Source organism: Limanda limanda, chromosome 16 (genome assembly GCF_963576545.1).
Source record: "Limanda limanda chromosome 16, fLimLim1.1, whole genome shotgun sequence".
NCBI lineage: Eukaryota > Metazoa > Chordata > Actinopteri > Pleuronectiformes > Pleuronectidae > Limanda > Limanda limanda.
The window spans coordinates 11,293,288-11,308,945 of NC_083651.1; the positions used below are offsets into that span (position 1 = coordinate 11,293,288).

Sequence of the window (15,658 nt, forward strand, 5' to 3'; positions counted from 1 at the left end):
GGGCACGGCGTGCAAGCCTGCATGCTTTTTCATGAAGTGGCATCCTTATGGTTTCAGCAGTCGCACATTCAGCTCAGGAGTTACCGCCTCTTTAACTGCAGCAGTAACACGGGGCTGAGCGAGTCCGTACATAATGACTGCCAGCCACGTGCACATAAAAATGATTTGCAGCCAACGTGGAGCTCGCGGGCTGAACTGAGCACACGTGGGGAAGGGTTCAGAGCACCAATCTGAGCGCTGAGCTGAAAAGGCTTTTTGGTTTTCCTGGAGTGACAAACAGGATCAAGTTTCGAGACAATTTATGATTCAGGGAAAAACAAACACATCAATCTCGTAGATGGAGGAAAATATTTATAGTTCTGCCTATACTCCTGACATACAGTACAATCTTGGAGTAAATCCAAAGAGCATTACATTGTAAGTTATCCTCATTCCATTCAGTTCACTGCAAATCACTGGAATCAAATATAATAGATCCCCTTGTTGAGTCCGGGCACTTGAGAGCAAACTCAGCCACATGTTTTAATGAGAGAACATTGCTGTAATGATAAATCTCCTCCGAGTCGACGGACTGGAAATCTACAAACAGCAGGACTTAAAGAGAAGATCATCTTAATGAACCGCCACTTTTCTGTACTAAACCTTCTGTACCTGGAAGAGCATGGTGCGGTTCTTGTCCGCGTCAGACGGCTGAACGTGGTTTGGTTCGCTGGCGTGTCGGCGGCGGGTGGGGCCCAGGATGACGCCTTCCCCTGGCTTCCGCTGCAGACCCCCGGCCAAGCTGCTGCAGCGCGTTCGGAACTCCTGAGGCTCCTCGAACCCGGAGTCCTCCAGGATGCACTCGGGGAACGCTCCTCGCAGGCTGCTCTGACTGGCGCTGCCCGAGAGGCCTTTACCTGTGCATCAGACACAGACACATACTCTTTTTGTATATATACTCATATTTGTAACCTGTAAGACATTTGTAAGGGAAATATAACAGTTGACCATAATATAATCATGTTTATTTCCCCTTTGATTGATCATGATTGAATCTATTACAATGTAACCTTGATCATGCTGTTCCCTGAACTACTGAATGAATCTTGGCCTGATTGCTGTTAACTAGACATTGTTGTATTCATGTGATCAGAAGATCTCAACCTTTGACTTTAACACAACCCCAACCAGAGTGGGAGGGGTTAGCCAAATGTATAAAGACAAAGAACTGTTTCCTATCTTGGTGCATATTACAAACTAAACTTTGTTGTGTGCACTATGCTCGAGCATTAAAGGTGAGAATTCTGTAAGAGAAATTTGTGTCTTGTTTCCTCGTTGGTAGAGTGGGATTGTAGAACTTGCCACGACACATTGCTCATACTTGTACACTATAATCCATTTTGATGATACTTCTATTTGAACACTTCATTACCAACCAACGAGAATGAAGCCTCGTTGGTTGGCTCATAAACATAATTTCAAAGGGTAAATCTCCTTCAGTTTTGTTATTGTGCTCATTTGCATCAATTCCATGCAAAAACTTCTCCTAATTCACGATTTGAGTTCTTTACCTCCGGTCACATCCTCCTCTCCAGGAACTTCGGGGTCGTCCGTATTCTCGTTCAGAGCAGAGGAGAGCGGGTCTACATCGCCCCCAATGAGGAACTCCACGGGGGCGCTCTCCGTGGACCCCCGCTGGCCGTTGAGCAGCCGCAGGCGCTTGCGCTCGACCTCGTGCTGACGAAACTTATCGATGCAGTCGTCAATGAGGGTGGACGGAGGCTTTTTGTGCCCAATTGTCACCTGGAATTTATTTCAAAATCTATTAAAACAACCTTGTTAAATGCAAATGCATCATGTACTTGAACTTGTACTTGACGTACCTTGCCACAATAAAGCACTTCAAACTTCTGGGAGTTGTAAAAAGCCTCCTCTGCTTCCTGTTTGGGCTTGGCACCGTCCTTCAGGGCAGATTTGGACACCTGGCGAATGCTGCTGATCACCTCAGGGACCTGGAGGAAAGGCAGAGAGCAACGACAGGATGTGATGAATAGGAAAGACGTTGAAAAGGAAAACTTGTAACAAAAGAGAATGGGAAGGGAAATGGAACCAAATGCCAGGGGGAGGATTTCTCTGCAGCAGAATAACAAGAATCCCAGACACTCAACATAACTGATGTAGGCACATTAACAGCAAGAGCAATAATATGTTTCCCAAGAAAAGCTCAAATAAAAAACACCGTTGCAGCAACTGCACTAGAATGACATCTCTTTAATTCAATCAAGCTGCACCAAATTGCACAAATAAAATTACAATCGTAGATATCAGTTCCCTAAATGTGCCTGGTTTTATTTCATCAAGGTGCATGAATTACTCCTGTTGAAAAATGTGCTATCTTGCAAAGTTAAAGATATGCAACTGCCCTCTGATCTAGATCTACACCAACATTTATTGGGCTCTTCCCAAACCGCATCCTTCCACCAAGTTGGAAGGATGCTTACAAACAATAGACAAACCAACAAAAAAAACAAAGGACAGGGATAAAAACATAACCTCATGGTTAGGAATTAAAGCATAACCAAATAGTGCCATAATATCCATACAGACCACGATGTAGACTCAATCCACAAACATAAGTCACCACAGTACAAGAGAAAAATGTTCATATGACATAAATAAGTCACAGGGCCTGAATGTATTTTGCAGCTCATCATGAGATTTGAACTATCACAAGCTCGTCAAACAACAAACCAAACGCTGGAGTCAGAGGTCGACTGGCAGCCAAGGGAACCAGGGAACACCCACACCCTGCAGGACAAAAAAGGACAACAAAGACTTGAAGGTCACCGAGCCATGTGCGCTACTGGCCCTTGGTTCAACACCCGCAGGAAACAGTCAAAAGTCAGAGCACACTTCCTACTAACTCGCATCCAAACAAAACACAAACAAGTCAAGACAGAAAGTAAGTGAACTCTTAGGCAATTCTCAGAACTCAGTCCATCCTTCAGTCATGAGACACTTTTACAGTTGAGAGTAGAGAGGAAAAGTTCAGAGGACAGGGAACACTGAATCACTGCGGCGCTAAAGATATTTGGCAAGGCAGCTCTAGAAAGAAAAAAACTGCCTGGAACCAGGAGGCACAGCCAAGGTCGGCTAAACACAGTGCTTAAGACAACAATGAGCGCTGAAAACAAACAGTGCGCACATCTATTGTGTCAGATAAGTGCTGCACACTGGCCGCTGTGCAAATATGTATATTCATAATATGCACTAGGGAGGGATGTTATGTAACAGTAATTCAGAGGTGCGACCAGAACAGCAAAGAAGCGAGAGGCCAGGCACACAGTAAGGGATGGATTGTGGGAAAAACAATATCCCATGTAACAAAGTGTGTCTCCCTGCTGTTCACAGAGGTTCATGTGTGAGACACAGAGATTAAATGGTTGTCAGTCATACAGCTTCTGCTGTGGCTGCCGGGGCTATTTTAAAAGTCCCAGTTTTCCAAGTCCCGGCCTTCCCAAGGGTTTGAGGCGAGCACAGACAGAGGCCTGTATTGAGATGAGGAAGAGGGCGGGTGGAGGGGGCGGGCGGTAGTTAGCGATACACACTCAAGCCTCCTTTTCTTTCAAAACAAAACTCTGACCTGTGACATTGATTCTCTAACTGTAAGCTGATTTATTTTCTTATAAATCTCTTCTAGAGATATGATAAACTTATCACTGTTGGCATATAAACACAAACACCAATGAGTCAGTAAACGTAGACCATTCCCATGTGTTCTAGTTTTGTCCTCAACTTGAAAATCCTGGGCCACAATGTACCCTTGTCTTTTGCAGTGCAGCACTTGTAATATGGCAGAGATAACGTGTCGAGAGAGAAGACAGATATTTGTTGAAGTTCTTGTTGGCGGTCGGTAAAAAGGTCATTACGAAGAGATGGTACAAGGCCAGGGGCGGATCCAGCGGCAGGGCCAGGGGGGCACTGGCCCAAGCCCCTGATGTGTGTCTTTGCTCAGAGCTATAGAGCTAACAGCACACAAGGGATGACCTACATGTGCACCTCACTGTCAGCGTGCATGGAGGTTGTACATTTGTTTGTACCCTTTATGGCCCGTGATTTATGAGAATCCTAGATCTGTCACTGCACGAGGAAGAACCGCCAACACAGGATGGCAGGCTGAAAATTGTGAGTGAAATATATGGAAGTGTTAACTCATAGATTAAGAGCACAAGACGAACAATGTTGAGAAAGAGAACCACTTATAGGTTTTGTGGAAACAGGGCAATCCAGATCTTTCCATGTTTCTTTGTTTGTTGGTGTTTTTTGCGGGGTGGGGTTGATAGTTCTGTTTCAGAAAAGCAATTAAAAATAGTGTCATAAAACAACAATTACAACAAAATAACCTGAACTATGTCACCAGAAGGCACAGTGTGAACAGAACGTTCTTGTTTTGGAAAAACTCGTCGCTACTGCTACGAGGTCGTGGTAACTCCAAGGCCTTGCTGGCTCGGAAATCACAGCTGCACATTCTGGTCTGTCTGGCCCCGTGTCCCGAGCTGCTATCACTGAGGGGGGAACTGAGCGCCGTGTCAGGAACCGCTGGATTATACATGGGTAAGATGACGCCACGGCACCATTTGATCTGATTAATTATTTGTGCATCTCCCCAGTACAGAGCCGGTGAAGGTGTTCACTCCCTGGCAGGAGACAGGCACAGACAGGCAGGAAATCTATTCAAACAAATCCTCCCACCCAGACGTTTCTTCACGGTGCCTAATTTGCCTACTCTCCTTGCCAGGCTTTATGAAATGATATCAATGACACGAGGTCCAGAGCTCGTCTATATCAACACCAGCAGGCGGACACAGCTTTAAGAGCTTAGGGGGAAAGCAAACAGGAGGATTGTCCATGGCTCACGTCCTGTCAAACCTCCCTTTACCACAGGGCCCTAATAGGCTCGGGTGAGACGGTAGTTCTGCTGCTCTTATCGGCCACGTTGAGCCAAACAACAGGGAAACAGCGAGGTCCCACAGAAACTGCAATCAGGCCCAATTAGACCTCGCTTAGACACACAGGTTATCACTGTGTCAATACAAGATAAGGGTGAAAACAGACAGAGACAGAAGAAAGGGAGAAAACTCCGAATGTCGGGTCAGAAGCAATGAAGGATTGAACCCTTCTTAAGTTAAAAGTAATCGATGTACGTTCTAACGCAGCAAATTAAAGATACAAATTAAATTAAAATATGTTTTATGACATTGTATATGTTGTACTTGCTGCCTTGTGAAAGACTTTGTAATGTGGATTTTAAAAAGTGCTCTATAAATAAAGAGTATTACTCTTATCAAGGAGGTTATGTTTTCCTCAGCGTTTGTTTGTTGCAGGAAAACTTGGTGGAAGGATGCCACACGGATCAGGATAGACCCAATTAAAATGTGTGTAAATAAGTGAAGGTCAGAGGGTAGATTTTTCAAGATTTTACTTGATTTCTCAGAGAATAATTCATGACCTTGATTTTAAAAATATCAAGCATATTCATGAGTGTGTGAAATCTGGTGCAGATCCACACAACCTATTATGTTAATATCTAAATTTACAGCTGATCTTCATTTGAGAAAACTTCTTGTACAAAAAGTTTGTATCAATTAAAGTGAACAAGTGTTATGTATTCACATGAATGAATAGTGCTGCTTCCGACCACGTAAGTGCCTGCAGCTCTTTGAGGATTGTCTCTGAAGAAACGTCCTGCCGTCACATGTTTGTATGTGAACCTCACACCGAGCCTGTGCTTTTCCATGCGCCTGAGGACAAACTGGATGCCTCGGTTTGACGGACTTGTTGTGTCCCAGCTGAAAGCAAAGCAAGTCAAAAGCTCAGGTGTCGCATTAACACAGGATCAGAGCTCTCAGGTCATATAATCGAATGGGAAAAGAAAATTCACAGTGGGTCAATACAGCAGTGACACAAAGTGGCTTTTTATGCATGAATTAACATGTGATTTTTCATCGTGTGTAGGAAGAGCATTCAATTTGATCTGTTAATTGACCAAATGGTGTTAAACCAATGGGCTACAACTAAACTGCCAATAATGAGAAAACCAGGAAGTAAAACCAGGAAGTTTTTTCATGCAGAGTTATTATGTCCTTGTTTCCATGTGACTTGGACCAATGAACTGTTCCTGATGCCAGTTCTCTGTCAGAAATCGATCGCGACAACCAGGTAAACCTCTGTGGTCTCTCACGTCTTGTTTTGCAGAAACACATTCACGTTAACAGACAGTGACGCGGCCACATCACCTGCTCCGGCTAATGCATGTGAGCACAGGTGTGGCAAAGAACAGGCTGATCCAGAGAACAGAAGAAAAGGCATGCTTGGCTTTGTGTCCCATGATGACACAGAGATCTCGAGCAATGTTAGCAGATAGATAAAGAGGACTTTTACTTTGCCCCACCTTAGCTTTATGGCAAATAGTTGTTCCCCTAAAATTCAGCTTTTTGAAAGTCAAGTGCTCTCTGCTCATGAACGTGTCTCCCTGTCACAACGTGTCGCTGGAGGACGAGCAGCGCTGGTGAGTCAGCCGAGGGTCACCCCAGGGAGAGATTCCTCTGAGTTCCAGTTCCAAGTCTGGGCAGAGGTGGCAGCTCACACCATGCAGGACAACACTGTGTGTTATCGGCCTGATAATGGAACAAGTGAGCTGAGATGAGACGTTGTTGAATCTGTGCCTGCTGCCAGGAGGAGTCTCACAGGGGATGTGATTGAGTATCTCCGAGTCTGAGCTGCATTATAGGGGGTAATGAAACAATAAATCAAGGTGGATGGATAAATACCTCCACTAAGAATGTAACGTTTTCTTTGTGTGTTTATTTCTCGGTCTTTCTGCAGAACCTACTGACCCGATTTGTGGGTTTTTGTGTGGAGCAGATCTAAATAAACTGATGCAGGAATAGTTTTGTCACTTTCTTTAAAAGGGTGAGATGGTACCTCTCACCAGAGGTATGCACTCTCTTCGGCATTTGACACTATTCTGGCACAATATTCTGTATGTCCTGTTGCCATGGATACACTAATGAAGAGTCCAGAGATGGCCGAGCGGGCCTTTAATGGCTAAATGGCCGCACCTTATGCATAACCAATGACAGCTGGGTCAGAAATACAATATATACTGGGATTAAAGTCATATTCAAAGCTGAAGGAAACACACATTCAGTGTTTAAAGGCTTTGCTTTGTTACCGATTCTTTCTGTACCGTGTGTGTCATTTGTTTTAACCTTTCACATAGTGCCACACGTCTTCCCACAGGGTTTGTACAATGTCATGTCAACAGCCTAAAATAGATCCGAAAACAAGCCTGTCCTCCAGAAGTAAAGTTAGAATTTTATCATGTTTCCGTTGGCAGGAAGATCATTTCAGAAGCACACAGAGAACCTGTGTATTGATAACTGGCAAATAATCACATCATCAACACTGGTTGTGTGTCAGCAGTGGGCTGATAGAATAACCCATGCATTCTACATGGTCCACCAAGCACATGTGCCTTAGCTCTGCTGGCTGCCAAACCAGTTTGTGTTGCATAATAACGCAGGATGAGGAATGTTCAAGATGCCTTTCTGACTGCTGTATACAGGAGGATCCGTGGCAGGCGCCTCGAAAGAGCCTCTTCCTCGATCTCATTGCCTCTTCTGCTCTTGGTTGTGAATGTAGCGGCCGCGCTGTCTTGCAACCCCGCACATACCACAGGAAACATGATACAACGCAGGCATGTTTGAGTTTGATGCAAAAACGTGGCACACAACACATGGTGCTTGTGTGTGAAGAATAAAAGTGAGGCTTTCCTGGTTCAAACAAGTAGAACGTGAACACGTGTAAAACGGTGTAGGTTGAGTTACAGCAAGTTAAGGAGCATGTTGGCACAAACCCAGACCAAAGGATTTAATATGTTTCCATGAGACAACATGTATTAAGCATTTATACTAGTTAACTAAAACTCTCAGACACAAACATCAGTTTCATGCATTTGGAGAACATGACTGCACGTCTGATTTTTCCACACTGACTCCTGCGTCCCTGATTTTTGACTCTTTACCACATATTTCAGTTCATTACCAAAGACCTGCACGCTGATTGGCATGTAAATGTGCTGACACAATATTTTGCAATTTGACTTGTCGTCATCACACACCAAAGGCGGAGACGTCTGATCCCCTGCACAAGAGGGGGGGGATACTGAGATGGATTAACTTTGCCAAAATAAAAAATGCAGGGTGCTCATCCTCACTGACCGGTGACCTAAATACTTAATACCAAAGCAAACATGTTTGGTCTATTGACTTATCTATTGTGTTTTGAGATTAGAATGGCACATTTGTGACCTCAGGGACATATTTTTTCATTCAGGCTTTGTTTATTGTTGACACTGGAAAGAGGCAGGGCTCTCTGTGTGTGCATGGGTGGGCCTCCGTGTGACATCATGGGGATTTATAAGAGTTTCAAATTAAAAAGAACTCAGGAATGTGAGAAAACGTTACAGAAAGACACTGTAAACAAATAGTTCCCCCACTAATTCTGCACTATTTCCTCTGTGTGTTGTCCTGGTCTGCTCCTGGCTCAGCTGCTGCTCTGGAAGGGTCCCAGGGTTATTTCTGGGCACCGGAGCAGCCCGACCTACCTGGTTGGGGTCGCCGGCCTTGAAGACGTGACAGGACATGTCGGCCTCCGGGTTGTCCGGCTGGCCCCGCAGCAGGTAGGCGAAGTAGGTGAGGTCGTTGCTGTTGTGGATGAATCGAGAAATGAGCTGCGCCTTGTGCTCGAAGATGAACACCGACGAGTTGTTGCTGCTGCAGGGGACGCAGCGCACCAGGGGCGGGTGCAGGACCAGCTGGACCTCCCGGGGCTGCACCACCGGGCCGCAGTCCCCCCGCTCGCCCCTCCGCCGGATCTCGGCCACCAGCCACGGCAGCATGGGCAGGGTGGTGCGCCGGTCCAGCGAGGACCAGCCGACGTAAGTCAGCGTGAACCTCCCGTCCGCCTTGGGAGGACTGCTCTCCTTCTCATCCGGACCCTGCATGCTGCTGGTGGTCGTGGACGGGCTTCGTGATACTAAAAAACACTAGGGTTTGAAAAAGAGGACACGGATGGACCATTCCCTGAGAGATCACAGCCAGGCGCAGTTGGGTTTTTAGTTTGCAACAGTTTCCATGTCCGTGTCCACAGGGAAAGTTCACACAACACGAAGCACAACATGTGCTCGTCCCGATCAGCTGCAGATCTCCATGTTCTCCAAATCCAGATCCAGCCGAACCCTATGCGATGGGCACTTTCCCTGGCGAGGTTTGCAGTCTGCGCCCCGGCTCCGCTCCTCCACTATTTGCATGGGCAGGGAGTCAAACCCTGGACAACCCTGTACTGTACCTTCCCAGGCTCGCTTTGCTAAAACGTGGCTGTGGATGTGGCTCCTGTGTCAACACAAGCAGCCCGGAGGAAATCTGATTTCTTTACGCACAGCGACGCAATTTTTACGCAGCGCCTCCAAACCCAGTTGCGCGCAGAGCTCGGCTGGCACCAACACGCTTTTCCTTTCCTCTGGGAGTTCTTTTTAAAACACAAACACTGATGCTTGACGTTCGCCAGCCTCTCGAGTGTGATCCTTTCTTCCACAGCAGCGCCTCGGAGGAGGAGGAGGAGGAGGAGGAGGAGGAGGAGGAGGAGGAGGAGGAGGAGGAGGAGGAGGAGGAGGAGGAGCGGCTGTCTGCGCGCTGACGACCCGCCCAACCCGCCCATGTGCTGGAGGAGTGGGCAGGGCAGAGCCGCCGTGTGGAACGTGACAGGACGGAGGCCCCGCCTGTTCTCACCCCCAATAACACAGCAGAATAACTGGAAAGTCTGTTCCCATGGCCGTGTGGAAAGTGTCTGCAGCCCCCAGCAGGCCACATGGACCTCCAGGTCAACACCACCCCCACTTACCATCCACCAGGTAAAAGTAGGGCAGCAGGGTCCTGATGGAGGCAGGATGATCACAAGTTACACTTCCACCATCAAGAAAGTTCAAAATTACCTCAAAGTTTCAAATCATAATCCTTAGATTTATATTAAACACCAATTTCCACATGCTACCATAATGAAATCCACCGTTACTGTACTTGAAATGAAGGAAATGTAAATAGATAGATAGATAGATAGATAGAGTACTTTATTCATCCCCGAAGGAAAATTAAGTTGTCATAGCAGCCGGTATATTTGAATACAATAAAATACAATAGAATAGAATAGAATAAAATAAAAAATATTGATGTAGAAAGAATAAAAACAGAAACACAAGATAAATAGGTAGATAAGGTGCAGTGGCAAGATGATGGTAATAGTACTGATGATATGATGGTAATGTTATTGATACACAGTATATAAAAATAGTACAGTATATAATATAACATAATATATATATATATGATAGTAATTATACCAATATAATAGCAGTATATAGTAATAATGGCAGCAGCAACAGTATATATAATAATAATAGTAAATATAATAATAATAATAATAATAATAATAATAATAATAATACAAATGTGGCAAGATCTCTGTGTTCTATGAAAAATAATCTTATTCCCTTATTTTTATAATTTTTAATGTTTACCCTAAATTGTACTTTAATTAACTTAACTTAATGGGGGTTTTTAAAATCAATTTTTATGTATGCTCTAAATCATATAACAATACTGTTAATTCTGCTTTATAGACCTTTCTTAAGTGTTAATTACAGTCAGTAAATGTTCTACTGTAAAAAGCAAGAGGAAAAACATTTAACTAATGTCTGTTTATAAGCAGGCAGTGCTGAATCGGGGTTTCTGGGAAAGCTGTAATCACATCTGATGTGCTGCATGCACCAGAGGACTTGCATCTACCAAATGCCATAAATCCACCCATCCCCAAAATAGTAGCTTTGCCATTTATAACCTTCCATTGCTGAGGCAGTTGCCACTAAACCCCTGCAAGCTACCAAACCCTCACACTGCTGGTGGGTCACTGAAGTGGTCGTGTTGTTTCCTGTAGAGGACTGTCAGGCCACCACATAGACAAACATTTGAAAATATAGTCCTTATATTAGTCACTGCATCAAAACAGATTATATCAATAAAATCTGAAAAGTAATTTAATATTAAACATGAACTATGAACATATTGAGTTCTAAAATTAGGAGTTATATAAACATACAGAAATATAGAAATACTTATAATATAAACAATGAAATAGCAATATATATGTTTATATAGTTATTGAGATGGATTTGGATTTTGAATGTTGAATTGCCATGTCTACAATGCATTGTAGTGATAAAATAAATAAATGAATCTGTGTGCACACCTCCACTGAACAAGGGTAAATAATCCTAGATGATTGACTTTTTTTCATAAGAGATATTTTAGGAAGTGGTCTGATAACCTAAAATAGTTATTTGTCATAAAATAAAATTAAAGAAAGTTAAAAAAAAAAATCTTGGATCTGCCCCTGAACCTAAATTGAATGGGTTCTTCTCAGGCCCAGACCCAATCCCTCCACAAGTTTGGTTGAAGCTGGTTGTGTTGTTTTTGTGTAACCCTGTTGACAAGTGGACTAATGAACAAAAGACAGACATGGGTGATAAGATACTTGCTGGAGGAAAATACGCCGTTGTACACAATCTGGATAATTAATGCATCCCTCACTTTGCTGCAGACCCTCTGGACTCTCCACCAGAACACCAACAGATACTCAGACTTCACACTAGCATCTGTGAACTATTTCTACCATCTCTCTGTGGATCCTGCAGTGGTCAGATGGTCAATCAGTGATATTCATTTACTGATTCCTTTGTTAGTGTTTAAATGCTTTTACTTAATCTGCTCTGAGATTTGAAGTTGTGATCAAACAACCAAGCAATGAACATTTACATTTAATAAGTATTTAATACTTAAGGTGAAGATGGAACAAAAACAAAAAAAGGCAAACTCAGAATCACAATAAACATTATCAAGAAAAACAGAAAGAGCAAAATAATTTAGACAAAAAAATGACAGGACGGTTTGTTAATATGGACAATTTTAAACATTATATGAAGCTAAATAGCATTCATCATATTGTAAAGCAGAACAATCACAATCTCTTGCCCCTGATCTGAGACAACAAAACATTAGCAACTGTGCAAATGTATAATAAGTACAAAGCCAGAAGAAAACGGATTAAAATAAACCATATCAATATTCTACATTCTGTAATTAATGAACAATAATATTATTAGTCATGGATTTGTAGCATTAGCAGCGTACGTATACACCACATTAAATTCCTGATATCTGGATGAGTTGATGGAAGGATGACACGTATACTGCAATAATGGCATTCAAATATATAAACTTAAAAGGCAAAGCTGAGAGTTGAGAGTTGCAACAAATCAAATGCACATTTTGCAAAACAGCAAGCAGACAAACCCCATTGCCAATACAACTCTGGTTCCACTGCTTACAAGCACTGAGGTGTAACAGCCATCATACAGTCTCCATTGCAGCGGCCATCTCCTTGAACTGCTTGTGAAAGTGCTGCAAAGGACAAATCATATTTACATAAATAAACCTTATTATTTAATAAATCACACCAACAACATTATAATCACATCAATAAAGACAGACCTGGAACTGTGGAACGGTCATTTCAAAAGACTTCAGACAGATTTGTCCCGAGGGCTCGGCGATCTTCAGCAACAGACACACATATGGAGAGTTGAGAGATCGGCAGGTGTCGGAGCTCACCGCCATCCCAAGCTTCCACTGGATGTCCACTAGCTAGACAGATGCAGCATAACACACAAAAATTGAAAGAAACTCTGTGTTCAGGTCATCAGAAAATATTTGAAAATGACCGGCTGCTTTTCTTTTATTAAATCTGAATGTACCTGGCCGATGCTGAGCATTGCCTGGACCTCCTGCTGAGTGTGGACCGATGCACCATGTTCACTCCACAACCTGTGCAACACCTGCAGAGAAGCTTTGGACCACTTGTTGCTACTTTCCTCCAGCCTCGACACAAGGTCATCTCCTGACAGGTTGTTTTTCCCAGCTGACCTGGTGACACAAATGTTACAGTAACATCTTATAGTACAACTGTGTACTTATGTTAGTGTGACTTTCACAGAATAAATAAATGTGTACAATATGATAGAAGACGTGTCTACTTGTTGTAAAATCAGAGGAAAGATACCTGAATGTTAGCAACAGGAAACGGATCATGTGCTGCAGGGCTTCATGGTCAAGTCTAACTCCAGCTCTCTGAAATGTCTGCTCAGAAGAAAAAAGTGAAATGAAAGAGGAACCTTGGAAAGCATGGGTGACTATGAGTTAAAAAAACAAAAATTCAAGAAAAAATATACTCACATCAGACATTTGAGCTGAATCTACTCCTGTAGCTCGCCCTTGAAGATAAGTCAGAATGTGCTGACACTGTGGAGATTCGAAGATTAGTTATCAGAGGAACTGTAGAACCTCTGTGCCAACAATACCACATCCTTTGCGACTTGTGCAGATTGCTAATTGCGCTACAAAGAACAGTATTACATGGTATTTAACATCCTGTTGTGATAGCCCACTGGGAGGTTTAATCCACGGTAACTTCATCCAGTAGCAAGTCTCAAAACTAGACAAGAAGAATGAATCATGTGCTCATGGTAATCAAACCAATACTAGAGGCTAATAAAACAAAGACATGTGTCCTGTGTGGTGCTTCTCTTTTCTCTATTAATCACTTAGAAATTAATCAATATATGAATTAATTTATTAAATTGAAACTTGCTTTTAGCCTGCATGGCTTTATATAAATATATATATACACACAATTTGAGGGAGCATATACTCACTGCTTCTTCTAACAGATCTGGAGAAAGCCGGCAGATGTTGTCCACACTTTTGTTGACGTCTGAAATACAGACGTGAAGCAACTCATTTATTCTGAGGTTTCCCATAATACAGTTCTGCTCCTACTAACACTTGTCTCAAGAGGATCAGTAATCACAAGCTGCTTTTACCAAGCCTGTACAGGGCGTCGTGGGAGGCTGACTATTATAATTAATACATTACCAACTTGCCTTGAGAAGGCACTTACAATGAGATGTAGGATTTATATTATACATATATCATCATTATGTATTGTTTCCCATTTTAACTGAAGATGGCTCAGTAGAAATGTCTTGTATTTCAAACAAATAGACAAAATATATCACCTAATCCAGACACTAATGAGGTGAAATGTCAGAGTATAATAAGCAAGGCCAACAGATAAAGTATAAAATATGAAGAATCTACAGGCAGTTAGAGGCATCAGGTCATTTACAGTCGACCTTAACTCCTGTGATATAAACACATGTATACATTTATAAAACATGAGTGGAACATATAGGGGCTTAGATCATGTAGAGGCTGAGACCAGAGGGGCCTGTTAGTGGTCCAAGGTAAATCCTGGATCCAGTTCTCATCTCATCAGAAGCCTGACTGGAGTTAGGGATGATGCAGCTTGGTAAACATTGAGGTGATGGGTGTGTTGTTAGCCTCCTGCTAGCTACTCTGCGAAGCTAACAGGGAAGTTAGCATGTGTTCCCTGGGTGTGGTGGAGCTCTCCATGTGATGAACACAACTTAGTCAACTTTCTGGTAAAAAGCACAACATGCTGAAGACACCATGGAGCCACGTGTTGTGTGTTGAACCCACCACATGACACCTCTGCTGCGGCTGCTGGCATCTTCTTCTCTCCCGGAGCTGTCACCGCGATGTGAGCGACACCAGCTCAGCGAGCTTCTCCTTCGATTCGACACCTTCTAACACCTGGAGAGTCAATTCAAAACGTATATTCGAAGTGTTGGATTGTGGAAACAGACCGCAAACCAGCTACTCACCGATTAACCCACTTTTCACTGGACGACAGCGGCTAATAGTATTACATATACTCGTGGTTTATTATCAGTGTGTATTGTTATCGTTAAAGGCATACACCGCCACCTATTGTACCGGAGTGTGCACTACATGTAGGTTCTTCCTCCCAATATTCTCCATCAACATGAGGAGGAGTTTTATTTATTATTCATAAATGTCACCCTGCGAATCTCTACAAGCAGAAAATGAGAAAAAGAACATTAACACAAAATGCTCCTTTTCCAATGAGCATCCAGAAACTTGAAGGTGGTTTTGTTAACACCCCTATAATAATATATCTTTATTATATTATTAGGGCCTGAGCACTGATCAAAGGTCAGGTGAGGCCCTATTGAAATTGTAAGGATAATTATTATTATTATTCAGGCAAATGAATGGGCTTTTTTAGGGCTTTACCATGCTCAAATTCTTACCAAAATTTGCAGAAAGTTAGAAAGTGGTGAAAATGTACGTATTCTAAAGGAATTTTCAATTGGTGTCGCAAGATGGCTCAACGGTGCCCCCCGAGACCCCTGGAACGTGTTCACATTGACCGGTCTTCACAAAAATCAATATACAGGTGTATCATGACCAGACAAACAAAAAATTATTTAGGTGCAATTGGAAAAACACAACAGGAAGCCTGCTATTTTGCATTTAGTGGCCATTTTGGCCATATTCCACATTTTTACTTTAATTTAATACTTGAGAAAATGTTCTGGCTAACTTGTTACAAACTTTAATTT

General features: G+C 42.9%; 2 protein-coding genes across 3 annotated transcripts in view; both read right to left on the bottom strand.

Moving 5' to 3' along the window:
* The window catches only part of LOC133021684 (TBC1 domain family member 4-like), a 32,613-nt gene extending 23,038 nt beyond the window's left edge, over nucleotides 1-9,575 (bottom strand). The window contains exons 1-4 of the mRNA XM_061088637.1: nucleotides 8,648-9,575; nucleotides 1,863-1,991; nucleotides 1,551-1,782; nucleotides 652-896 (exon numbers count right to left, since the gene is read on the bottom strand). Of these exons, the coding sequence (XP_060944620.1) occupies nucleotides 652-896; nucleotides 1,551-1,782; nucleotides 1,863-1,991; nucleotides 8,648-9,046 (1,005 nt within the window). The 5' untranslated portion in view covers nucleotides 9,047-9,575. The remainder of the gene's footprint in view (nucleotides 1-651; nucleotides 897-1,550; nucleotides 1,783-1,862; nucleotides 1,992-8,647) is intronic.
* Nucleotides 9,576-11,904: 2,329 nt separating this feature from the next.
* Nucleotides 11,905-14,964, bottom strand: commd6 (COMM domain containing 6). 2 transcript variants are annotated; one of them, XM_061088468.1, is made up of 8 exons: nucleotides 14,897-14,964; nucleotides 14,712-14,825; nucleotides 13,865-13,923; nucleotides 13,386-13,451; nucleotides 13,213-13,289; nucleotides 12,908-13,076; nucleotides 12,645-12,797; nucleotides 11,905-12,554 (listed from the first exon to the last, which is right to left on the bottom strand). In XM_061088468.1, the coding sequence occupies exons 2-8, from the start codon at nucleotides 14,740-14,742 to the stop codon at nucleotides 12,504-12,506; spliced, it is 606 nt and encodes a 201-aa protein (XP_060944451.1). In that variant the 5' UTR covers nucleotides 14,743-14,825; nucleotides 14,897-14,964; the 3' UTR covers nucleotides 11,905-12,503. The 2 variants fall into 2 exon arrangements, with proteins under 2 accessions (XP_060944451.1, XP_060944452.1); XM_061088469.1 differs by lacking the exon at nucleotides 14,897-14,964 and having other exon boundaries at nucleotides 14,712-14,885.
* Between the last annotated feature and the right edge of the window lie 694 nt (nucleotides 14,965-15,658).